We start from the raw sequence: 27307 nt of genomic DNA on the forward strand, positions 1-27307 counted from the left end.
GAATAACTTCTATATAAACTTGCAGAAAACACTAACCGTATTTCCGGTGCGAATCTCGGTGCTTAAGTTGTCTTCATGGCACTAATTTTTGAAGTGAAAAAAAAAAAAGTAGTTTCACAGCAGTCTTTGGGAATTTGTTTTTATTCGTTTCGCCTTGGTACTAATGCTTCCTCGATTTGTAGTTGCATGTAGTTGCATGTGCAGGCTATATATTCAGGAACGGGTAAGCGGCGAGCAAATACCGTGTAGCCGTAGTAAGTATCGTATGTTATTGTTACACAGCGGGGCCTACTCGAGGAAACCTTTGTTTTGCATTAGTCCTAGCGTTAGCTTTGCTCTTTAATGTACGTACCCGGCGTGCGTTCCGAGACACCGCACGTAGTGGCGACGCCAGGTCTTTCTTTACGTTGGTCTGTGTTGATCATCACCGCCTTTGCGTTGAACACTGAGCTGTTCCATTTGGACCTGCACGGCTGCCGTCGCTGTTTTGAAGTTTGTTTAACCGCTTACGGAGTAACATTGTTTACATTTTTAAAGTCATGCGTGGAGGAAGTGCACAGTGGGTGGTGTAGAGCGCGGGAAGAAAGCTGCGATATAAAACCCAGCTTTTTCGACTGACCACGCATCCCAGCATCAAAGGCAGAAAAGGTGACCACATTCATTAAGTCCTATGTGAACAAGTAAACCTGCAGGCCAATAAGCACGTACTTAAATCGCACATTAAGAAAAATCATAATTAATATGGGGGGTTCAACGTCCCGAAACTACCATATGATTGAGAGACGCCTTAGTGGAGGGCTCCGGAAATTTCGACCACCTGGGGTTCTCTAACGTGCACCCAAATCTGAGCACACGGGCCTACAACATTTCCGCCTCCATCGGAAATGCAGCCGCCGCAGCCGGGATCCGAACCCGCGACCTGCGTGTCAGCAGGCGAGTACCTTAGCCACTAGACCACCGCGGTGGGGCTAAGAAATATCATAAAACAGAAAAATAGAAGTACACAGACGATTGCACTCCTCGGAGAAAAAAAGATATACGAGGGGTACAGGCGAACAAAATACATAAGAAATATTTCAAAGTTTTTTGTCTCAGTGTCGTCGTTTTGTTCTCGCGCTATAACTATCGTCATGCCATACCAACTAGCCCAAGCTGCCACACTTATGCGACAGCTAGAGGGCGAGTCGCGCAGAGGCGAGTGTCGGCCGCGCGCTATGGGCGTCGACTACAAGGAACCGTAAAAGGAAGCACGTGGTGCCAAGCGGTGGTTTATATAATCGCTTTCTGTGCCGCCGTCCTAATCCCGCCGCTCGCTCTCCCAAATGCACGCGGGAGAGCCTCCCTTCTGCAGAAAGTACCCTGTGAGGGGAAAGTCAACTGTCGGGGGCGTCTCGCGCTGTTTGATGTGCAATGTACGAAGTGTACTACTTTTGCTGCATGCAGCTGAGTATTTTCCTGTACATTGGTGCTAAGGGGTTATCGTTTTGTGAAATACTTCGATATAAATGATAATTTGATTTACCAGAGTTCGATTTAGTCTGCTTTGACCAGATACATTATTTGGTGAGGATGTAAATGGCACAAATCTTAGTCACGGGTCCGTTGTGTTGCAACCTTGCAGGAGGTGTAACGAAGCAGGCCCAGGACCGCCGCCAGAAGCAGTGACCGAGCAGACTCGAAGGAGCAGAGATGGCCCCCGAACGACGCGTGCCCATCCAGAAGTCCGACCTCAGCATCCTGGACAATGAGTTCAGCTCGATCCGGGAGCGTTTCGAGGCCGAGATGCGCAAGATGGAGGACGAGATGTCGCGCTTCCGCTCCCAGCTCATGGACCACGAGCGCGACTTCTTCGCCAAGAGCAATGCGCCGCTCCAGGTGGGTACGGCCGCCCCCGCAGGAGGGCTCTCCCTCCCTCCCGGTGCTGCTGGACAGTCTGCAGTGAGTGGTGCTGGCGCATGGCTTGCATGCATGCATGCCCTGCTCTCTTTTCCTCCTCGCTTCTAGCTAGTTTGCTTTTGAAAGTAACGGAAACAGTACATGTGGTAGCTGCAGAGGCTGCAGTTAGGAAACTTTCTCGTGAGGGTCGAGGAAGAGTGGCGTAGTGGGGCAGCCTGCACGACTGCTGGAAGACGCAGCGTGTGAGTAGAGAGATAACTCGCCACACGCGGTAACACGCGGGGAAAGGGGGGGGGGGGGGTTGCAACGAACGGCGCTTTCCAGTTTACTGAGCTGCCCGTCTCGCCCTCCTCCACTTACCAAAAAAGTACAAAGAAAGTACAAAGAGAAGTGTATTCAGTACCCTATGTACTTACATGATTGCTTTGTCAGCTTAGCCGGTCTGGACACTAAATAATAATACAAGCTCTCTTTTGTTACTAAATGTTGAGTTTAAAATTTACATAAATTAACACGATATTCCTCATGCTTATATCAGCGTTATAAATCTGGTTTCCCTGTATTATTATATATATTATGAATGAATTAGAGCTGATAATAGGCGGAAAATAACTAAGTCCGGCACACTCGCATTACCAGTGTGAGGTGAGGCGCTCGTACCTAATACTTCGGAATAGCTACCGTCTCATTCAATTTCAGTTTAATTTAAATATTGTACAGCTTAACAGCAGTGTGGTATGAATGTTTTGCAAATTCAGCTTTGAAGGCAGCTTTTTGAAAAAGGTGACCAATTGCGTCCTTTTAAATGTGGCTTCACTGTAAAACTGGTGACTCTGCAGCAAAGCCGCACTCGAAAGTAATGTGTATGTTAAGCCCTAAAGTGTAAGTTCAGCCCCAGCGCTGGTTATGTACATCGAAGTAGTTTCTTGCCAGCATGTTGCACTCGAAGTTTTGCATGTTTTCCTTGCACTAAAGCTCCTGTTTATTCAACTATAGTTAATGATGCTGTCACCCTGACCTTCCTGACTTGTTCTTCTGATCTCAAAGCATGAGCACTGCTAATTGAATTTTCCTTTTTTGCACACTCCACACTTGAGTTGGAAGAGACAGTGATGCTGTGCAAATGTCTTTGGAGTATGTCCTGTGCTTTTTTCTCAGCATCGTCTTACATTTCTTTGTTTTTCTTGGCAAGCTATTGGTCACACATCATTTTTCATGCTTGCTCATCAACCGCTGGAACAGTCTGCGTGCCTGTTGTTGCATTGTGTTGTCTATTTATTATTCCATAAATTGACTAAATGTGCTTGCAATGTGCAAAGGTTCATATGCAAATGGGGAGGTGAAATAACTTGGGCTTTTCTTATACTTGTCATACAAAGAAAGCTAGTGTTTGCATTGTTTTTGAACCAGCAGTGGCATAGTATTATAGTTTACAAGAGTTTTAAACAAGCTTCATAAACTTTAAAACAAGCTTCATATGTTGGTTTGTGGATGACTGTGCCTGTTGTGGTGCCTGTGCCTGTTGTGCCCATTGAAAGAGCTTTATTATTGCTGTTGAAACCAAACAGTCATGGACACTTGTGTATTTTGTGGCTGCCAGAATTAGCAAAAATGAATAACACATAGCTAATTGATCAGAAAATATTAGCTAAATAAACATGGCAAAGTTTGTCAACACCTGAAGTCTGACTGGATGCACAGCTTTAAGGGAAGTGTTGTGTATATGGTGTCTTTATTTACAGTGCTTCCGACTGGAATAACTTTAGGCATGTCAGTGCAATGCCTAACAGTAATGACATTTTAAGTGCAGGTGCCCTTCTCATAGCTGGCTTTCAAAACGAAATTGGCTGCTGCTCCCAATAATAATTGGCAGGAAATAAGCATTTCCTTACAAGCAAAGTCAGCTTTTCTCTGTTGCAGCCAGATTATACATGGTTGGATAACATGCTGTCTTCATTTTGTTCTTTGCTGCCGCCAATACCTTGTCTTTCACATTATGGTGCCAATGTTGTGCTCAGAGACTGTGGCAATTCTGAGCAAATCTGGCTGGCAATATTAATATAGAATGCTTCTTACAGAATTCCCTTCTTGTAAAAACATTGTAGCAAGTGATGAGCATGTTTGTCAAATCTCGGTAAAGCATCTTTAGGGTCACTGGGTTATACACTGGATAAAAGGCAGGCTTGAACGAATGCCTAGCTTACTTAGCTGCACGGTTTTGTTTCACTGGATGAGCAGGGATCTGGCCAGCTGCCACCAGGCATGGGCGCAGCCAGCAAGACCTGGTTGGACAGCATGAACTCGCCGCTCATTCAGGATGCCGAAGACGGAACCAAGCAGCTCAAGCTGCGCTTTGACGTCTCTCAGTATGCCCCCGAAGAAATTGTCGTCAAGACCATCGACAACCGGCTGCAGGTGAGTGGTGCAGTCGAGGCTGTCCTTGCCTTCAACAACACGGTGGCTGTGGTGTTCGGCTGCAGACGCAAAAATCGCATGTTCAATCCTGTTTGCGGTGGTCGCGTTGCAGTGAAGGCGAAGTGGTAGACGTCAGTGTACTTTGCAGTGTCGGTGAGCGTAAAAAACGCAAGATGGTCGAACATTTTGAAACTATTTACTATGGCATCTCTCATAATCATATCAAGGTGTTGGGGCATAAAACCTCAGATATTATTATTGCCCTAAATGCAGACAAGGTATGCAAGGATTTTTTTTTATGGTACATGGGCTGCAATTGTCAGTTTCAATGTCTACCGTGCAAACACATTGGATGTGACTTAGTGTACTGCAAGACATAATTACTTTCATACAATGTCATGCCAAATTGAAAATTCGTAGGCGATCTCGAATTTTATACAATCTTGAGACCCACAAGTTGTGCTGAATCTTGCGCAAAGGCCTTATTCTAAAGACCCTCTTCACACTGGAGCATGGGCCCTTGCTTGCTTGGTAATCACGCACTCATGGCCACTCGTGTGACCAAATCCTTTAGAAATTTGTTTCTTCAGTGCAGTCGACAGCTATTTCAGTGCTGCTTGCTTTTTAAGAAACTGAGGTATAGGCCTGCATTCCATACTTAGAGGGCAGGAAGTCCGATCTACCGTTACCTATTCTTGCGCAAGGGCATTTCTCGACGGGCCATAACTACAAACAAAACCATATAATGCAACATGTTTTATTTATTGTGAAAGCTGATGGGATGTGTAGTAGAATAAGTGAGAAAAGTGTAAAAAATATTAACACTTGTCTTTTTCAATCGTTGTCAGAAGTCTCACTTGCATGTGCTTTGCTTGAAGTTAGCGTGAATATATCTTTTTATTGAAAAGTTCTAATAATACAAGCTTTGGCAGTTTTATAAGTAAGCATGCTGAAAAAATGAAGAATTTTCACCGATGTGCCATAGGCCCTTCGTGAAATAAAGGCCTGCAAACTAGGCAGGAAAACATTTTTTAGGTCAATTTTGAGAATTTCAAATAAAAATCTACACTACGCAGACAATGCAAAGTAAATATACTTTCTCGTAAGCGCTAGTACGCCTATATGTAGCCAAACAAATTTGAAGCCCATAGATTCTTGTATTTTGTGTAATTCATCGCCGAATTCGAAAAAAGCAGCACAGCAGGTAAGGGTGGCATGCCACCTCTCTGTAATTATTATATACATACACACACACACACACACACATATATATATATATATATATATATATATATATATATATATATATATATCTGTAAGTACTGATAACAAGGCCGACAATAAGATAAAACTGGTTCATGATAAACTGCATATTAACAACGAGATTTATGCGTGGGACGAAGCAAAAGATTGCCGGGTGCTCGTGCGCAAAGGTAAAAAACGAGAACTGAGCACTAAACCGAAAAACACGAAAAAGGCGAACGAATGACTTCCGGATTCTACAAAGCAACAACCGAAAACACTGAGGCTCATTTCCCTTAATGTGCGAAGCTTATGCAACAAACAAGGAGAACTGGAACACGTGTTGTTAACATATGACCCGCACATAGCTGTCATCTCTGAAACCTGGCTTTGCCCAGATTTGCCTGATAATTACGTGATTCCGTCTTCATATGCGTGCTATCGCAAAGATAGACTTACACGAGGAGGTGGTGTGGCAATTCTTGTGAAGGCGGGCCTTTCATCTATTTCACTGCCTGCTGTTAACCCTGACCACGAAAGTGTCTTTTGTAAAATAAATATTTCAGGAAACCATATTGTTATTGTGGGAATTTATAGACCGCCGGGAGCTCCCTGTGAATTTTTACTTGAACTGTATGATCATTTGGCAGTGTATAAGGATCAGAACATTATTGCTGCGGGAGATTTCAACTTACCGCACATAGATTGGTGCTCGATGTCATCAGGGGGCACTGATACAAAGAACTCCGAAATCCTTCTAGATACCTTATTAGCTTACAACCTTACACAGACAGTACTATATCCAACACGGGTGACTAGCACTGCTTCCTCCATTCTAGATTTAATTTTGTGTTCAGCCAGCTTTACTGATCATACCACAGAAATTCACGAAGGAGTCTCGGACCACAAGCTCGTATATTTTTTCTGCAAGCTTCCAAACCGAATCAAGTTAAACAACGCTAAATTCGTAAAAGTAAAAGACTACAACGCTGCAGATAACCCAAACATTGCCCACCATTTAGAAGAAGCATTACTGACATTTCACGATGACGATGTTAACGTCTTATGGGCAAAGTTTAAGTCATGCTGCAATTATTGCATCAGTAAGTTTATTCCAGATAAAATGAAAAAAATCAACAAAGCCAATCCTTGGATAACCAGAGAAATTATACATTTGAAACGTAAACTAAAGCGGTACCGAAAAAGGAAGAACAGGGATGCCGCCCTCCTTTTTAAGCTAAGTTCTAAGTTGAAATCTAAACTACGAGAAGCTAAAGAGCGCTTCTATTCAACCACCCTTGGGCGCTTTGCTACCGAATCCCCTCACAAATTCTGGCAATTTTTATCAAACAAGGACTCAAGAAGCGTAGATCAAATAGCTGTTGGTGCTCGCATTGTTACAGATAAAAAAGAAATTGCTGAAACGTTTAATTCCTATTTCCAGAGCGTATTCTCTAGGCCAGCCACGCTGGGTAATACGCCTTACGTCAACGATAGCAACCAATATATCCATATTACTGTCGAAGGTGTTACTGAGCTGCTCTTACGATTAGACCCTAAAAAATCCGCAGGACCTGATAACATTCCCACCGCATTTCTCAAAAGATATGCAGAGCTCCTAGCTAGATTCTTGGTACAGTTGTATTCTAAGTCTCTTGAAACTTCTTGCCTCCCACTTGAATGGTTGGTTGCCCGAGTGAAACCAATTTTTAAAAAAGGCTCTGTCACCGATTATTGTAATTACCGACCCATATCTCTCACTTGCACAGTTTGTAAAGTTCTCGAACACGTAATTGCTAAACACCTAAATGATTTTCTTGACAACAATAATCTTCTTACTAACGTACAGCACGGTTTTCGAAGAGGTTTTTCAACTGCAACTCAATTAGTAGTTACCGTCCATGAGATGGCACAGGTACTTGACGAGGGCGGACAGATTGATGCAGTTCTAATAGACTTCTCGAAAGCGTTCGATAGAGTTCCACACTCGAAACTAATAACAAAAATGAAAAACTTAGGCATTCCATCACAAGTCGTCAATTGGGTCATTTCATACCTAACTGGCCGCAAACAGTATGTTGAAATTGACGGTGCCTGTTCTCGTTTTCTTGATGTTTTCTCTGGCGTCCCACAGGGTTCGGTCTTGGCACCGGTTCTATTTAACATTTATATTAATGATCTTGGCCAAATTGTAAAGCCCCCTCTACGCCTTAAGCTGTTTGCAGACGATTGCATCATATTTAGCCACATAGTGTCTGCCGCTGACCAGCACGTTCTTAACCATGCTTTGCATGCAATAACGGAATGGTGCAATAAATGAGATATGCTTATGAATCTCGACAAGACAGTTCACATGTGCATCTCCAATAAGAATAAATCTCACTTCATGTATAGTCTTGGCAATTATCAGATTAAACAAGTGGAGGAACATAGGTACCTGGGGTTAACCTTGACGTCCAGACTTAACTGGTCAACACATATAAATAACATATGTTCCTCCGCGAGAAAGAAGTTAGGATTTCTGAAGCATAAATTAGGTGATGCCCCCTCGTCGCTTAGACTCATTGCATACAAATCCATTGTAAGACCCACCCTGGAATACGGAAGCATTGTATGGGACCCCCATACTATCACTAATAAAGAAAAGCTTGAAAAAATTCAAAGATTGGCAGCTCGCTTTATTTATAAACGTTTTAGACGTCGCGACTCCCCTTCAGCTATGTTGGAGCTCGCACACCTAGAGCCATTGGCCAACCGACGTAAAGGTGCCCGTCTAAACTTTCTACACCAGCTATATTTTAATAAATTGGGAATCCAGTCACAAGATTACATAGCTAATAACCCTAGTCGAGCGTCTCGTCACAAACATAGCCGAAGTATTACACGGTTCTTTGCCCGTACAGACCAATACAAATATTCATTTTTTCCCAGAACTGTTTCCGATTGGAATGTTTTGCCAGAGTGTTCACCCTTGCTGTCATCCAATGTATAATGATTGTATACTTACCTGTTGATTATGTACCCTCACATTCATGTGTCGGTCTTGCATCCGTACGCATGTCTTCTGGATGTGTACATCCCTCTCCTGCTTGGACCTCTCAAGGTTCGCAGTATTGTACAAATAAATAAATAAATATATATATATATATATATATATTCTTTAGTTGAAACTTCAATTGTATAATGCAGTTGTTTTTTGTCATTCAAAAAAGATCGAACAAAGCATGGCTGGTCGACCTCTTAAATTTCTTTCAAAATTTTATATACTGTTGCCTGATCAGAGGAAAGATGAGATCCGCAAGTGATTTTACTGTAACAGATAATAATGACGGAGAGGTGGAATGTCACGCTTACCTGCTCTGCTGCTTTTTTCGAATTTGGCGATGAATTACACAATATATACTGAATCTACCTGCTTCAAATTTGTTTGGCTACGGCTAGATATAGGCGTACTAGTAAACACACACACACACACACACACACACACACACACACTCACACTCACACTCACACACACACACACACACACATGTGAGTGTGTGTGTGGGTGTGCGTGTGTGCAAGATAAGCACTGTGACGAAGGCTGGTCCACCAGGTGAAAACGTTAAGTAAAGACCCTTCCGTGAAAGTTTCGTTGTCTCTTTCTTGTATACAATACGTCGGGTCCAGCGTGAATGACGTTCAATGAATCTGGTATATATATAGATATATATATATATATATATATATATGTCTACAGGCTTCACGTGAATCTGTCAACGTGAAGCACGTAGACCTGCTATCTTCGTGAATCTACGTGCTTCAAATTTGTTTGGTTACGTATAGGCGTACTAGTATATATATATATATATTGCAACGAGCAAGGTTGCATAAAAACACAGGTTATTATTCCAGTAACGTTAGCCGCAACAAGCTGATACAGGCAGGAACCCGGCAAGCACGAGCCACACACAGACGTCAACATCTTCTTTCACTCTGGCACAGAGCTGGCGCCACTATGCTTCGGTACAATTACTCCCCGCGCAGAAAGGAGCCAACCTGGCGACCTAGGGAAAGGACACGACAAGGGGGTCATAGCACGGTTTGAGGCTTGATACGTGTACTGTTTCACGCCCACGGCAGCGTTGGTGCGAAGGTGGATCAACGGGCTCAACTTCATAGTTGACAGGAGATGTTTGCCGCACCACACGGTAGGGGCCATGGTATTTCGACGAAAGCTTCGGGGAAAGACCGGGAGGGGTAGACGGGACCCAGAGCGAAACCAGCATTCCTGGGTTATAATGTACAGTAGACGCAGAGGAATCATGGTCAGTTTTCTGGCGCCATTGGTCTTATGCAGTAAATGAGCAAGCGAGTTGACGACACTCTTCGGCATACGCAGCTGCTTCGGAAACAGGCGTCGCCTCGGAAACATCAGGCCTGTTAGGAAGAATGGTGTCCACGGAGCATGATGGCTCACGTCCGTACAGGAGCAAGAAAGGAGAAAAGCCAGTGGTTGTTTGTGGCGCAGAGATGTACGCGTACGTGACAAAAGGGAGCACTTGGTCCCAATTAGTGTGGTCGTCAGAGGCGTACATGGCAAGCATATCTCCAAGGGTACGGTTAAAGCGTTCCGTCATGCCATTGGTTTGAGGATGGTATGCCGAGGATTTCCGATGGACAATGCGACATGCCTTGAGTAGCTCGTCGACGGCGTTCGAGAGAAACTTGCGTCCACGGTCACTCAGTAATTCACGAGGTGCACCGTGTCGCAAAATGAGATGGTGAAGAAGAAAGGACGCAACGTCTTTCGCAGTGGTAGCAGGCAGCCCAGATGTTTCAGCGTAGCGTGTCAAATGATCCACGGCGACGATAATCCACCGGTTGCCTCGAAGAGAGTTGGGTAGAGGACCATAAATATCAATTCTGACGCGGTCGAATGGTCTTGCTGGGCAGGTTAAGGGTTGCAAAGGGCCAGCAGTGCTGTGAGAAGGAGTCTTGCGTCGTTGACACGTGGTGCATGACCGAACGTACTGGCGAACGTGCCGATACATGCCGCGCCAGTAGTATCTCAGACGAAGGCGAGAGTAAGTCTTAAATAGTCCAGCGTGGCCACACTGGGGGTCATCGTGAAAGGCAGCGCAGATGTCCGAACGCAAATGACGAGGGATGACAAGGAGCCACCTACGGCCGTCCGTCACGTAATTGCGGCGATACAACAAGCCTTCACGGACAGCAAAGTGTCTTGCTTGACGAGAGAGGGAGCGTGAAGTCGTTTCTGACGAACTGTGAGAGAGGACGTCGAGCAAAGAATTGATCCAGAGATCCTTGCGCTGTTCGGATGGCATGTCAGTGATGCTCAACGATGACGAATCGCAAATGGCAGTTGATAAGCAGGCAAGGTCAGGAGGCAGTGGAGAACGGGATAGTGCATCGGCGCAGTTGATAAGCAGGCAAGGTCAGGAGGCAGTGGAGAACGGGATAGTGCATCGGCGTCTGAATGTCTGCGTCCTGAGCGATGAACAACACGGATATCGTATTGCTGAAGGCGTAAAGCCCAACGAGCGATGCGGCCAGTAGGATCTTTCATCGACGCTAACCAGCATAAGGCATGGTGATCCATGACAACATCAAACTGGCGTCCGTAAAGGTAGGTGCGAAATTTTCCTATAGCCCAAATGATAGCCAAGCACTCCTTTTCCGAGACGGAATAGTTGGACTCTGCCTTCATTAGGGTACGGCTGGCATAGGCGACAACGTACTCGTCGCAGCCCTCCTTGCGTTGAGCGAGAATGGCACCGAGGCCGACACCGCTTGCATCCGTGTGAATTTCAGTGGGTGCATTGGGATCGAAGTGGCGGAGAACTAGCGGAGAGGTGAGTAGCCGGCGTAGCGCCGTGAATGCCTCATCGCAGTGGGAATTCCAGCCAGAGAGGTCCGCGCTACGGGTGAGAAGCTGAGTCAGAGGGGCAATTATAGAGGCAAAATTGCGAATGAAACGCCGAAAATAGGAACAGAAGCCTACGAAACTACGAAGCTCCTTTAGGGTAGTAGGCTTGGGGTACTCGGCAACGGCACGCAGTTTGGCAGGGTCTGGTGATATTCCTTCTTTTGAAACGACGTGGCCGAGAATTGTGAGTTTGCGGGCGCCAAAACGACATTTCTTGAAGTTTAGTTGCAACCCGGCTGCCGTAAGGCACTGGAGAACTTGTTCCAGACGGGAAAGATGAGTTTCGAAATTCGCCGAGAATACAACTATGTCGTCTAAATAGCAAAGACAGATGTGCCATTTAAGTCCCCTGAGGACACTGTCCATCATTCTTTCAAAAGTCGCAGGCGCATTGCAAAGACCGAATGGCATTACATTAAATTCATATAAGCCGTCAGGGGTCACGAATACCGTTTTCGGACGGTCTGGTTCAGCCATTGGCACTTGCCAATATCCAGAACGCAGATCCAGTGAAGAAAAAAACTCCGCACCTTGAAGGCAATCCAAGGCGTCATCATTGGGTGGCAGGGGATAAACGTCCTTGAGTGTGATGTTGTTTAGTCGACGATAATCCACGCAAAACCTGATGGAGCCATCCTTTTTTTGCACGAGGACCACTGGCGAAGCTCAAGGACTGTGTGAGTGCTGAATAACACCACGTTGCAGCATCTCGTCGACGTGTTGAGTGATGACGTCACGCTCAGCCTGCGAGATGCGGTAGGGGCGCTGACGAAGTGGAGTATGATGACCGGTGTCGATATGGTGAGCGACAGCTGACGTGCGTCCCAAGGGAGGTTGTTCGTGGTTGAAGGAGGCGCGGAAATGGTCAAGTAGTTGAATGAGCTGATTGCGCTGGTCTTGCGTAAGGCCGGTGTCTACGCTGCGCAACAGAACGTCTTCGTCAGGTAGTGAGGGCGCGATGCCAGCTGTGACAGCATCCATGGACATCGGTGTCGTATCAGAACGGGCATCGAAAGGAAAGATGTCATCATAAGTGTCAAGACTCCCAATGCATTCGCCATGCAATAAGGTAGCGGGACAAGGGAACGGATTCCACACGTTCACGGCACTGGAGCCATCGGCAAGTGTTATGACGGCAAACGGGACGACAAGGTTCCGGCGACGAGCACATTCTTGTGACGGCATTAATAGGGCAGTTGAATCGGAAACGGAGTTGCACAAAAGAGATACCGCGGCGACCGAAAAAGCAGAAATGACGACGTCAGTGGTGACGATCACCTTTTTGGGTGAGCGAGGGAGATCTATGAATGTCGTGCTGAATGGAAACAAAACGAGTTGAGCACGAGCGCAGTCAACAACCGCGTGACTAGCGAAAGAAAGTTCCATCCCAGGATGATTTCATGAGACGCATGCGGAAGGACGACAAATTCAACGATGTAAAGCACTCCTTGAATCACAACACGAGCAGTGTATGTGGCAGAAGGTTGGACGTGTTGCGAACTCGCTGTGCGTAAAGAAATTTCAACCAGTGGAGTCGTCACTTTGTTCAGTTTGCGGCATAACACTTCACTGATTATACAAATAGCGGCACCTGTGTCGACAAGAGCAGTTGTGGCAAAACCGTCCACAAACACGGCAATCTCGTTGGGGGGCGAAAGATGAGGCCTTGGAAATTTCGTCGGTGGCGCAGCTCTTGCCTCAGGAACTGCGACTGTTAGTTTTCCTCCTGGGCGTGGTTGGAACGGCGAAGCATGGGGGAAGGAGACCGAAGACGGGGTGAAGGAGATCGACGTCGGGTGAAGTCTGGTCGACGTGAGCGGGGGTCATGTGAATCAGGTGTCACATGCGATTCTGATTGCCGAGGTATGTTGCCGGAATGCTGCACATCATTAAAATAGAATCCACGGTGACGACAGTAGCGCGCGACATGTCCTGGAATACCACAGTTGTAGCAGACGGGCCGGTTATCGGGAGTAGGCCAAGAGTTTACAGGTGCTCAAGGTGGTGGAAAGGGCCGATTTACCGGATAAACTGAAACTGGTGACCTGTAGTAGTTGGTGGCTGGACTGTATGAAGAGAGCGGCGGTTGGGCAGGAGGTCGGTGGACGGCTTCTGCATAAGTCAGCAGTGAAGCCACTGATATTGGGGATGCGGGCGAAGGTAGAGCCTCGGCAACTTGCGTCTGAATAGCACGGCGAAGTGAGTGGTCCAGTGTTGTGGGGGTCTCGTTGATGGTGGCGACAAGGGAGAGCTGTCGAGCAACTTCTCCCCGGATGTACTGTTGAATTTGAGGCATTAGCACGCTGTAGTCGGGGCCACTGCTTTTGCACTCCAAGGCCGAAATATCAGATGTTTGCGTATTAGCGCGACGCGTAGAAACTCGTTGCTTGCGCGGCTCATCGAAGCTTTGACATAATTGAATTACGGCCGTGACGGTCTGTGGGTCTTTGGCCACAAGCATATGAAAAGCGTTGTCATCAATTCCTTTCATTATATTCTTTATTCTGTCAGCCTCCGTCATCCTGGCATCAACTCGCCTACAGAGGCTGATCACATCCTCAATGTAACTCGTGAAGCTCTCATCATTTCGCTGAAATCGTCCCCGCAGTCCCAGTTCAGCACGAAGCTTACGCATGGCTGGACGACCGAAAAACGAGGTGACGGCCTCTTTGAAAACCGACCAGGTGGGGATGTCGGCTTTGTGGTTGGTGAACTATAGGTTGGCCAAATCCGTCAAGTAGAAGATGACGTGAGTCAGCTTCGCAGGGTCATCCCATTTGTTAATCGCGCTGGCATGCTCGTACTCTGCCAGCCAGCCCTCGACATCTTGATCTTCAGTGCCGTTGTATACTGGTGGGTCACGCAGACGAAGTACACCAGAACACATGACAGGTGGCAGCGTGGAAGATCCTTGGGGGGGATCTACGCACTCGGTCATCGCGGACTGAGATGGTAGCTTACAGCTGCGGAGCTCCAGGACGTTACCCAGCACGTTTCCACCAAATGCAACGAGCAAGGTTGCGTAAAAACACAGGTTATTATTTCAGAAACGTTAGCCGCAACAAGCTGCTACAGGCAGGAACCCGGCAAGCATGAGCCACACACGGACGTCAACGTGTTCTTTCATGCTGGCACAGAGCTGGCGCCACTATGCTTCGGTACAAGATATATATATATATATATATATATATATATATATATTTATGTAGGTTAGTTAAGCCATGACAGATAGGCCTATTTTTTTTCCTTAACATGTGGTATATATTATTGAAAACATTTCAGTGTGCATACAATAGATAAAAAAAAAATGAAAGGTACGAAGACAAGTTCACGCTCATTTCACTTCTCCCCTTTAACTTTTTTGTCTATTGTGCACGTGCCAAAACGTTTCCATTAATGTCTTGAAATGTACTCGCCCAGCTTTCTGATATATGCTACTCGAGTTTGATTTCATATTACTCAACCAAAATGACTATTCCCATTGAACCTAAAATTCACTGTTCGCTCAAGCTACAGTTTCACATTTTATAACACTGTACTATGGGGGTAGCTCGGGTAATTTTTTACGACACTCTAGATAGTTTGTATGTGATGATAAATAAGACTGATATAGGCTAATCAGTATTGCAATACAGTATTGGTGCTTTCTACTCCAAGTGCTCGGCCAGTGCACACATGTTTTATCCTGAAAAGTACAACTTTTAGCAAAGCAGGTGTTATATGAGTAGATTAGACATGCACCATTTGCTTTAGCTGTTGTAATTCAGGTGTATTGCTGCATAAGTTGCTTATAATGGTGTCGAATTCAGAATCGAACAGAAAAATAAGCATAGAAGTTTGAAGCAAACGCTTTTTAGCGCACTTAAAACAAACGCAGAAGAACTAGGAAGTAGACTGGACGCCACTTCGGTCCTCATTTTACAAGCGTCTAAAGGTGTTTTGCTTTAAAAAACATGGATGTTCACCAACTAGCCCATCTCACCGTCTTGTAACACGGCATGCTTTGAGAACTGCAGGAAGAAGAACATGTGAACGTAATGAATTTGTACACATTATGTGGAACTTGACAGCATTCTTATTTTTTTTATGTTTAGGGTGTCATAGCCCCTCGAATTTGGATGTGCAATGTCAGTGGAAGATATTGCATTCTTTTGAACTTTTGAGTGTTGGATACGTCGTCTTGCAAGTCTTCGCTGCTGCCCGATGTATGCTACTTTGTTGTTCGAATGCAGGTGCACGCAAAACACGAGGAGAAGTCTGAGAATCGATCTGTGTATCGGGAGTACAACCGGGAGTTCCTTCTGCCCAAGGGCACCAACCCTGAGCAGATCAAGTCGCAACTGTCCAAGGATGGCGTGCTCACAATAGAGGCCCCGCTGCCCGCTCTCGAGGCGCCCAACAAGGAGCGCAACATCCCCATCGACAAGAAGTAGAGTGCCTCTCTCTCTTATTTCTCGACCTTTTGTTTCCCGTTTTTGATGAGGCATGTTCACGGAATTGGGCCTGCCTAAAGCTTACATGTGCCTCATGAAGTCAGTGCAGAGACAGTGAGAGTTGGTGCAGTTGTGACTGGGGACTTTGCAGAATTGTTGGCCCTTGCGTTTGGGGGCTCCCTCTGTGGGCAGCTCCCTATATCCAATAGTTTCAAAAAAAAAAAGTATCAGTATACGCTTCCATTTCAGCACACAGATTGGTTCTAGAGTAGGCCTTCAACAGTACAAAGATAAAGCCCTGGCCACTGAATAACGCATTTTGAACTAGTTGGTTGTTCATACTGAAGCGAAAACAGCACCCACTGACGAGGATAAATCGAAGAAGCGCCGCCTGTGTGTTGTGTTTCTTCGGTCCATCCTTGTCTGCAGGCACTGTTTTCGCCCCGGCCACTGAAATTCATCTCGCAACAGAGGTGCATGTTTGAGGAAGGTGATATTTTTTGCTTGCTTTGGAAATTTGAAAGCTGTAGAATAGGGCAAATACTTTTCTTCTTCTATAGCTACAAGTAAAATTTTGTTGCCTTTGTACTCAACAGCATCTGTATATATATGAATAGTTTAATGGATGAATAATTGAATATACAACATTGAACATGTACAACATAGAATGTACAACATGTACATAGAAGTTCCTCATGTAAATTGTGAGGCTTCTTCTGGCCCAAATATGATAAGTAGATCTGCAGTTTACTTTCTTATTTTCTGAGATAGCAAGATACTTTCCTGCATGAAGCTCCTGTGTGTTCTGTAAGACGAGAGTTATTTCAAGCTAGGCATCAGTGTTGCATGTGTGTACAACAAGAGAAGTTAGATTTGTAACATTTAAATTGTTTTTATGACATAAGAACTTTGTGTATGAAAGTTCTTATGTCAAGACACATAGATATTGCACGTTTTGCTGGACCCCACACTTATGCATCGTAACTGTCTCTGCACTGTTCCAATTTATTTATTTTAGATATTATTTACTTTAGATATCCACCCTTTGTGCAGTGCTTAGCACCGTCAATCAAGGTGTGACAGGTTATGCTCGAGACGGTGTGAAATGACATACTACATGTTGATGTCTCAGTTTTATAGTTTGTTTTCCTCATGCATTGTCCAACAGAAATGTTCGGAGCTGCATTGTCAGTGATGAACAGAGTTCACTGGGCTTGCCTATCAATTTGGCATCAGTCTCAAACAAGTGCTTGAACAGAGCACGTCAACAAAGCTTTGTGCTGCTTTAAGCGTCTTCACTACTGGAATAGTTTGGTATAGTAAGTTCAACATGCCATGTCTGCAGACGATGTGGCAACGCATTTCTGGCCATTCTGACTATGAGCAGTCATCCAAGTGTCACTGGTTGTACCCTTGCGTGTTGCAGACGGCCTTAGCTAGCGTTCACTGCACTTGTTAACCAGCTTTTATTACAGATGGCTTGCACTGAGATCATCATGACTACCACGTCTGAGTATTACTGGAATGGTAGAAGGCTGCCTACGCTTATTTTTGCTGCTGAAACTAAGCTTTCAGCTTATTTTGAGCAGCACATCCCACGCTGTGATGACAACTCGTAAGCACACTCTCTGTGATGTTTCATGGCAAGCTGTCTGTGGTTGGCACGAATCTCTCTCTCATCACTGGCAACTTCCAAAGCCTTTCAATGTGCAGCTACATGACTCAGTTTTCAAAGAGGGTAGTATTCTTCCCTTTTATTTCTGTAAGTAATGTGGAACCTTTCGACCTGGTGTGTGTTTTTTTTTTCTCATTTGAGAAATAAAATGAAGATAGCAGGGGGTCACTTATTTTAGTTAAAAAAGCCTCTCACGCAGGTTATGGGAATTTCTATTTTTTTATTGTTAAAGGTAATAGGCCAGTGCAGTTTTATTGGTTTAGGACCTGCCATGTCATAGAGTTTTTGTGTTGTTTCATTAGAGTACTCTATTTTGCTAGTACATTACTGAACTATTGTAGTGCCTGGCAACCTTTGTGAACTGGTGGGACAGCGGTGCTGCTCTGCTCTTTCTACATGCACAGCTTCACGGGCACTTGATGGAAAAGAGCTGTAGTGGTTGGCGGTGAACATATCGGCGATTTGGTGTGCAACTCGTTCTTGCATACTGTGGCAAGAGTCCACCATAATGGAGCAGTGGTTATTATGCTCGACCACCAAGCCAAACGTTGCTGGTTTGATGTTGGCCATGGTGGTCACGTTTTGATAAAGGTGTAATGCTAGAGGCTTATGTGCTGTGCAATGTCAGTGCACACTAAAGAACACAACATTGTAAAAATTTCCGGAGCCCTCCACTGCACCATTTCTCATAATCATATTGTGGTTTTGGGATGCGAAACCCCAAATATTTCTGGGGCAAGAGGTCACTAAGACAAGTTTCACAATGATGGGCAAGCTTTGCGACTAAGTGCCTTGCAACTAGCTGCCTCTAATTCAAAATATGGTCCCCATGGTTGTGTACCCAGAAATTGGTTTACAGCTGCTGCTCGGTCAGACTGCATTTGGCAATGTATTGTGATGGTGCAAAAACAGACAAAATTTTTTAAACCTGCCGTAACATTTCTTGCACGCATGGCTACTGTTGGATTTGAAATATATCAATAGAAATTAGTTTCACACTCGCTTGTACTGTCAGATTTTTCGTGCAATATGCTACAATGCCTTTCTATTGAGTGTGTTTGAAGCTGTGCATGTTGAGACGTCACTGTGTGTGTGCCACGCTGGCAGTGCCATCGTACGACTTGCAGCTGTGCATCAAGAGCTACAGCTTTTGCCTCAGCCTGTTTTCATAGAGTTTTTTAGAGGTGGTAATCACATTGATATGCATGTCTCACCCTGTGAGGTTCATAGATGATGGTTGTGCTGGGTGCAATCTGAACAAAAGGCGGTATGTGGCGTACGTTGAGAAAATGTCACATTTGTTGGATGTTTTTTTTTATTTAGTGGTTTTCTTGCTCCTTTATTGAGTCACATTTTATGTCTCGCATTACCATGACAATCTCATTTCCTGACCTTTAGTTTATCTCTAGGAGAGGGTGTGTTCACACACATGTTGCTTCAGTTTGTTAGCTGTGAATGTTTTTTAAACTGATGGGCCGTTATGTATTTCTCTAAGTATCATTGGGGCTGATGTAGTAGTATGCTTCAATTAAGCCGAAAAAAATTTTTTTTTGAAGTGCTGATAGTAAATGTTATTGTTCTATAATGGAAGTGTTTCCATTATCAAAATGGAAGAAATTCATGTAAAACTTAATTCAGTTTATAATGGAGCATTGGTGTTAAAGAGGTACAAAAAGAAATTTGAGATAGTGAACCCAGTGCTGTATATAATAACCAATTAGGTATTTAGGAACACTTCAGCACACCTTGCATTAATTACAGCTTAGATAGCCTTGGTGTATTCTGATATTTATTATGATGTTACACTTGCTTCAACACCAGCTCCTTCTTTATGTTACAATTAAAATGACTGTTAACTGGCATTTTTTGAATTCTTACTGTTTTATGCTTTCCACTCTTACTGTAAAAGTTCCCTAGACATGACACATGATAGCTAGTATACTGGCATGCAGATAATGGGTGAACTTTAAGATAAATGTCTATACTATGTGCTGTCTTTGTATTGTAAGGGCACTGTCACTAGTCTGGCATAGTTTAGTGTGTGAATTCAGTGTGAGCTGATATTGAGCTAAATTGGTCCTTTTCATCATCCTGTGCATTAACTGATGACTTGCTTATTGGGCACTGCATTCGCTTAAGTGGCGTTTTCTCATTTTACTAGAGTATACAGTCTTGATATTTCGTTTTTCAATCCCAAAGGCTTGTTTAAATCATAAGAATGTTTAGTGATGGTTTGTGAAGTGTTTTATGATTTGAAATTGACATTCAGTACCTTCTGTTCTATGATAAACTAAAGGCATATAGGTATTCATTAGATATAATGTCCTTATGTCAGGAGGCTAAATATCTTCAAATTTCTTTAAAATAAAACTGTGGTTTATGCTGATCAACCCTTATAAAAAAGCAAACCTTTTGAACCAAGAAAATGTGAGTGGCTCACAGGTGCTTATATGCATTTCACGTAGTACTTATAAGAGCTCGCGTGAAGGAATAGAATTGATGCAAACATCACTGCTGTGACATATGGCAAGAACCTGAATCAATGGAATCAAAGATGCTGCAGAGGTGCTCTATTTTTACCAGTTGCTGTATGTTGTGCTTACCTTGGTGCAGCCTAAATTGTATTGAGAGACTTTGTGCACAGTCACCTGTTATGACCGTGCTTTTTTGCATGATATGTTGATGTCTTCACTTTTGGTGGGTGCATGTTTCCTGTGAGGCTCATTGGTGGGACCATAGCTGTGCTTATGTTTAGCCTTTTCTTTTTTGGGAGAGTAGCAATGAGTGTGTTCTTGTGCCCAGCGCATTGCCATGACACTCTGCTCGCCAGTCCTGTGACGTAGGACGTTAGAAAGGTGGTGTGTGTTCCGCTTTGGCAGTTCCTTTCTTTTTTACATATGTACGTGTACGCCACAAAACCACACACGCCTTGCCCAATAAAGTGCAGCTCGTGCTGGTGCTGAGTTAAGTCATGTTGTCAATTTTTTATTCTGTGGGGCAAATTGTACCATATATATTTAATGACAATAACTTCTTCTTGAAAATGTCAATGGGGTGTTGAACCATAATTCCAAGTTGTCATCGAAAGACCTCACCATCAGAATTCATCCCATCGGGAGTTGGTTGCCTCGTAAATTACTCAAATCAGTCGATGAATCAATGAGTGTTATTCGCCGCTTCAGTGTGTGCAGGGCATGGGAAGAAAAAGCTCTTGTGAGCTTGAGCAAGTTTTTTGGCCGGTCACAGTTCAGTATGCAGAAACTGCATGTATACAGTCATGCGAATAAATACGAGAGGGCATATATACATCATTCTCGCTCACGATGACCTAAGGAATGCGACAAGTACACGCAATTCAGTGAGTGAAAGGGCATATATACATCATTCTCGCTCACGATCACCTAAGGAATGCGACAAGTACACGCAATTCAGTGAGTGAAAAAAGGTCAGAAAAAAATGATAAAAAAACACTACATACATCGACTCTCATTAATTCAAACTCAGAGGGACCTCTGAATTTTGTTTGAATTATCAAGAAGTTAAAATTACCAGAAGTTCTCAGATATATGACTCTGGGCAGGTTGACACCACACATTTTGATTAGGCATCAGTTTCATCACATTAAAAACTTGAAAGTGTTTTAAACTCTAACTGCACACAATGATCAAAAAGCAAAGGTGTAAAGTCAACAAGCTCATTGGGCATTTACTATGGATCAGACCTTTTAAAATTCATGCCAACTGCTTCCTTGCTATATATGCCTTCAGCACAAAGCTCTCTATACAATTTGAGAAACATTATAGTTTATCATGCGTGTGGTTCGGTTGAAGCGTTTGTTTACTAGCAATGCCTTTCTCCTTGAAAGCCTGAGCTGTTTATTTTTCATTTTTAGACTGTTAGAAATATAAACGTGCAAAAGCTTAAATAGTAGTGGGAAAGGAGCCGATATTTTTAGGTATGGAAGTGCAAAAGTATGAATTACCTGTATGATGGAGTTTGAATTAAGAGGCTTTTAAATACATTGAAAGATTAGAGGGCCAACCAAAAATTTAATTTCGTTAGAAATAATCGAAAGTATGAAATGTCGGAGTTTGAATTAAGGGGGCACACGGGTTTTTGGGGCCGAAAAATTGACCAAAAACGCATTTTCTTAGATGTCATTTTTGAAATCTACAGGTATTTTTCTATTAGTTTGCTCAGTTTTTCCTCCGAAAAGTTGGTACTTGAACAGTAACAGCTTCTTATAAAAGCCGTACGGGCCCGATTTGGTGAGATTCTGACGCCAAAATGGCAATTTTTCAATAATTCCCTGCAGCTGCGCCACGGGCAGTATCGCAGTGATCTAGGTCTCATTTGATAGCGCGGTCTTCGGTCTTCAATTTCCCGCCACTCTGGCTCCTGTCCGCTCATTGGTAGAGTAGAAAACACACGCCAGAAAAAGCAAAAATTCGCGTTCCTATTCGCCGGCGAGTGCACGTGACTAAACAGCGCAACGCGATTGGCTGCAAGCGGCGTGTGTAGTCTGCTTCGCGCCGTCGGCGGTGCAGTCAGGCGCCATATTGCTCAAACTGAGAACGACAGATTAGCCAAAGATCGCGCGCGATGTGGAAAGCCGGAAGGAAATTACACACAAGGAATCAGTACGGCAAAAAAAGAAAGAAGTCGCTCCTCGAGAACTTCAAAGGCCGTTCCGCGTCAGTGAGGAGCGCTGAACGAGCAAGCGACCCACCTTCCGTGGTCAGCGGCGAGGCCCCTGATAACATAGGCCTAGCACCTCCGCCGCCGCCCGCTCAAGATAACGCATCCGGCAGCGGCCGCGTTCGTCTTGACACAGCAGTGCTGCACCCGTTAGAAGTGGCAGAGATGCGTCGCAACGCCGAAAACAAGCTACAAGAGCTCGCTTCAACTGGAGCAACACAACGCAAGTGCGGCCTGTTAGCCGATATCGACGATGCCGCAGCCACGCCGCTGGACGAAACACGGTTTTTGATCGTGAGTTTGAACCAGGTGAACGAACTGATGCGTGCAGTGAAGTGCAAATTGTGCTCCGGTGATGTAAACATCGGCAAAGAGGACAGGGAGTACAGCCTTGCCGTAAAGCTAGTGCTTACGTGCGCGACCTGCGGCGATGTGTCGGTGGCATGGAGCTTGCCGCGCGTTGACGGCGAGAGCAAGGCAAAGCCGTTTGCCATCAATGTTTTGGGCATGCGGGCTATGCAGTCTACTGGCAATCAGCAAACGGCATTCAACGACGTTTTTTCATCGGTGAACATTTCTTCGCGCGGCCTGCACAACAAAACGTGGCAGAGCTACGTGAAGACGAAACTGATGCCCGCAGCTGTTCGTGCGTCGGAAAAGCTGACCGCGGAGTGCGCGCGATCGGTTCGGGAACTGTACGCGGAACTGGACCTCGGCAACCCGGGCAACATTGCTGTGTGGTACGACGGTTCCTGGATGACGAGGGGACACTCGTCGCACATCGGAGTCGGCACAGTTATAGAGTTGTTTACGGGGCTTGTGCTCGATTATGTCGCGCTCTGAAATTTTTGTGCCGGCTGCGAGCGGGCGCCTAAAGAAAGTGACCCATCCTTCGACAAGTGGAAAGCGAACCACCACTGCCAGAAAAACAGCACAAAAAAAGCTGGAGAGATGGAAGTGGAAGCTGCCCTCATTCTGTTTCAGAGGTCGTTGGAGCGTCATAAGCTGAGATACACTACAGTTCTTTCTGATGGCGATTGCCGCGCCTACCCTGCTTTGAAGGAAGCAGACGTGTATGGTTTTATAAAGGTAACCAAAAAGGAATGTGTGAACCACGTCCAGAAGAGGATGGGCACGCAACTGCACAATCTCCCCAAGCAGAGGCCAGCTGGCTCTGAGAGCCTCAGTGGTAGGGGGCGGCTGACTGGTGACCTGGTTAACAAATTGACCTCTTATTATGGCTGGGCCATCAAATCTCACAAAGGGGACGTGCCAGCCATGCACAATGCTGTGATGGCCACATACCACCATGTGACGTCCAACGATGACGTGTCCAACCACAGCCTGTGCCCTACAGGTCCTGACTCGTGGTGCCGCCAGAACGCTGCCAAGGCCAGGGGTGAGCCGGCCCCCAAACACCGCTACAACCTGCCGCCGCATGTCTGTGAGGCCTTGCTTCCAGTGTACGAATGCTTGGCGGACAAGAAGCTGCTGGAGCGCTGCCAGCGAGGCAAGACTCAGAACAGTAATAAAAGTCTCCACTCTGTGATTTGGTCGCTGGCCCCGAAGGAGCGCCATGCATCACTGCACAGTGTAGAAGCTGCGGTCGCCGAGGCAGTGATGAGGTTTAATGCCGGAAGTCAAGTAACATCATCCGAGATCCTCAAAGAGCTGTGCTTGAACCCCGGCCTACTGAGTAGCAAATGCATGGCTGAAAAAGACCGCCGCCGAACCAGGGACTTTACCCTCAGGCGTGCGTCTGCAGAAAATGTGCAGCGGGCGCTCAAGAAGCGGCACCTGGATGCCAGCAGTCAGGGGGACTATGCTTCTGGGGCCTACTAGTCATTTCGCTCCAAAAATGTACAGAATGTTTTACCGTTTACATTAAACATGGCACCATTGTGTTTTTTGCCATTTTCTCAGAATGCATATTTTTGACGTTTAGGAAATTCTTGAGAAGTGCATCTCGGCATGCGGTGCAGCTAGAAAGATAATTTCTTTTGCATTGTCAAGCTGAATGTTTAAACCTTGAAGTAAGGGAAACAGATCTTGCATTTCACGTTTAAATAATTGTTTAACTAGCATTGTTTATAACTGGTTAGCAGGCATACTTTAAACCGAGAAATTAGAATTGATGTAAACTTGCATGTGTGATTGCCAGACAAAAAACTGCTTCCGTCATTTCATTCTCCACAACTTTTAGTATCTATTCATGCCGTGCTGGTAATTTTTTCTTGACTAGTTTTTTTTCTATTGTTCTCAAGAACAGAACAATCACGAAATATTTTTAATTATCACGGGAACTAATTAGCTTACATCAAACTAGTTGGATATTTGAAATCGGCTAAAAAAACTGAACAAGCCCATGGAGTTTCATTAAAATTGGCTGGAAAGCAAAAAAAAAAGTTTCCAAGACCAGTGTGCCCCCTTAACACGAGTTTACTGCACAGAGTTGAGGTTCATATCCGACATTTCATATATGAGCCCGGGAAGTCCACGCAGAATCGCTCTTTCACGTTGTGACTGAATTGTACGAGCGCGGTTCACTGTGTAGTGCTAGCAGACTACGAGTGCACTGCCGGCACCTCGTGGCTACGATTTCAGCTGATACAAATGGCCCTCTTGAGGAGGAGGAGAAGTATAAACGGCATTGGGTGAGTGAGTTCGGGCTCTTTATGAACCCAAGGCCATCGCAAAACCATCAAATTGCGCTTGTATGTCCAGACCATGCAGGGCCAGGACACTGGCACCGTCCGAATTTTGTGACGCAAAGAAGGTCCCATTCAGCCCAAGTTGTCATGGCGGGCTGCCCCTGCAGGGCAGGATCGGCAGGGCAGTCAAAGAGAGTGTATCATCATCTGGAAGCGACCTCAAACAAGCACTCTCCTCACGTCCTATCCCACTTCCGCTCTGTTTCTGCAGAGTGCACTTTCTGTGAAGAGTCACTCGCCACCCTACGCTGCTCTTGAATAGTATCGGCTCTTGGCTTAGGCTTGCTACCAGCCAGTGGCATTGCGCTAGCGGTCTGCATACCAGGCCCGTGTCCTCTCGCCCCTCCCACCAAAACTTTCTCACCATGGCACACACACTAAAAAAAAAAATCAAAAAGGTGCCTGCCCCTCTCTTGAAACATTTTTGTCTACGCCCCCTGCAACCTGCCATTCAACGTCTAACAGCAGCTGCCGGCAGCTACTAAGAGAGTAATCACATGCTTCTCTCTGAGCACCTGAGAAAATGGCAACTTCGCTGTCTGCTCTCCTTGCTGCGCACGACTGCACGATTTGGTTGAGCCCGTTCATATTAGTGTGTGTTTGCAGGAGGAGTTTTCTAACCAAGCTCGAAGATTGGTTAGTACCGTTTCGTTGGCACTTGCCACAAAAATAAAATTAGAGATGAAAAGCGCATCTAGTTTTCTAAGAAAAACCTTGTGCAGGCCTTCACACATGGCTCTGATCTACCAAAAGCTATATTTTGTCTGCCTCTTCCCAGGGCTCATCTTACTGCACTCTGTCCATCCGAACATTTTTTCATGCTGTGTGCTACACTGCCAGTAAAGATAGATCATGCTTTCACGCATTATACTAGGTGTACAATGGACATGCCCTGACAAAAATTTAGAGAGCGTCCAATGTGTAACTCGCACCTTGGAATCCACTCCGAAAATGTAGAGATCAATTGACCGGTCGACCTGGCTATAGAGAGCTTCATGGAGCGCTGCAAGCATAGGCCACATTTTCTGCATGCCTGAAGAAGTGAAATCAGTATGTACCAACGCATAATTCGTTGAACTTACCGTCAAGGCACAGGAAACCCACGTGGTTGGCCGTGCGGTGAGACGGAAAGTCTGGCCAGGCGAAAAAAAGTCAATGTGTAAAGAGCGCTCCAGTGGAGCGCATATGTAGAGTGCCACCTAGGACCATCAGTCTGATGCGAGAAGCCTTTGTGCGGGAAGGCATGCCTTACAAGAGAGAAAATATTAGCAGATCCCATGTACTGTAGGAATTGATCATATACGAAGCACGAATGAGGAAGGTTGATATGTCGTACATGGCTTCCATGTCATGATTATCATGTTTGCTCCTGGCATTTGTGTTAGCCCTCCATTCACATCACGTAATACTAAATTTGGTATACGCGAAGCTAGCGAAATGGCCGTGAGCACGCCATGAGCATAGCATTTAGTCATGTTTTACACGACATGCATGTCATGATTCTTATGTTAGACGTGTCATTCATCTTCATCGTCTATTCGCATCATGTAATGCCAAATTTGGTGTATGTATAGAGAAACGGCCGTGAGAGCATTATGAGCGCGGCGTGTAGTTATATGCTGACATGATACGCATGTCATGATTACCATGTTTGGATGTGTCATTTATCTTTGTCATCCGTTCGCGTCACATACGTAATACCAAATTTGGCATATGTGAAGTTAGCGAAACAGCCGCGAGTGCACTATGAGCGTAGCATGTAGTCATGTTCTTACGTACCAACATGACATGTATGTTCGCACCAGTCATATACCTTCGTCATCCATTCCCGTCTCGTAATATCAAGTTTGGTATATGTGAAGCTCGCAAAACGACCGCGAGCACACCATGAGCGTCGCGTGTAGTCATGACTTACATGACATGCAAGTCACGATTTTCACGTTAGGGCCCGTCACTTACGTCTGCCTTGCAGTCATGTCATACCATACCAGTTTTAAAATATGTTATGTGTACGAAACCACTGCAAGAGCAGCAAGACCATGGCATGTAAATCATGACATTCATAACATGCATGTCATGATTTTTATAGAATGACTAGTCACTTAAGCTCATCATACAGTCATGTTCGGTCATGCCAATTTTGGTATAGATCGCATTACTGAAATGGCCAGGAGAGCTAATAGTTGTAGGCGGCTAGACAGACAGATACACAGATACGGTCAAAGTGGCCAATGCTTCGCATTTAAATGTACCGCACCAGCTGTCCGGAACAGCCTATTGACTCATAATCACCCTGACATCATCGCCT

General features: G+C 45.1%; 1 protein-coding gene across 6 annotated transcripts in view; it reads left to right on the top strand.

The window, feature by feature from the left end:
- Nucleotides 1-27307, top strand: part of LOC119170865 (heat shock protein beta-6) — a 171684-nt gene that overhangs the window by 120565 nt on the left and 23812 nt on the right. For 3 of the 6 annotated variants that reach the window (XM_075886519.1, XM_075886517.1, XM_075886518.1), the window contains exons 2-4: nucleotides 1622-1938; nucleotides 4135-4311; nucleotides 15715-15911. In XM_075886519.1, the coding sequence (XP_075742634.1) occupies nucleotides 1690-1938; nucleotides 4135-4311; nucleotides 15715-15911 (623 nt within the window). In that variant the 5' untranslated portion in view covers nucleotides 1622-1689. Of the gene's footprint in view, nucleotides 1-1621; nucleotides 1939-4134; nucleotides 4312-15714; nucleotides 16367-27307 lie in introns of those variants that run through there. The other 3 variants (XM_075886520.1, XM_037422146.2, XM_037422145.2) reach the window with 2 other exon arrangements.

This window comes from Rhipicephalus microplus, chromosome 2 (genome assembly GCF_043290135.1).
Source record: "Rhipicephalus microplus isolate Deutch F79 chromosome 2, USDA_Rmic, whole genome shotgun sequence".
Lineage (NCBI taxonomy): Eukaryota > Metazoa > Arthropoda > Arachnida > Ixodida > Ixodidae > Rhipicephalus > Rhipicephalus microplus.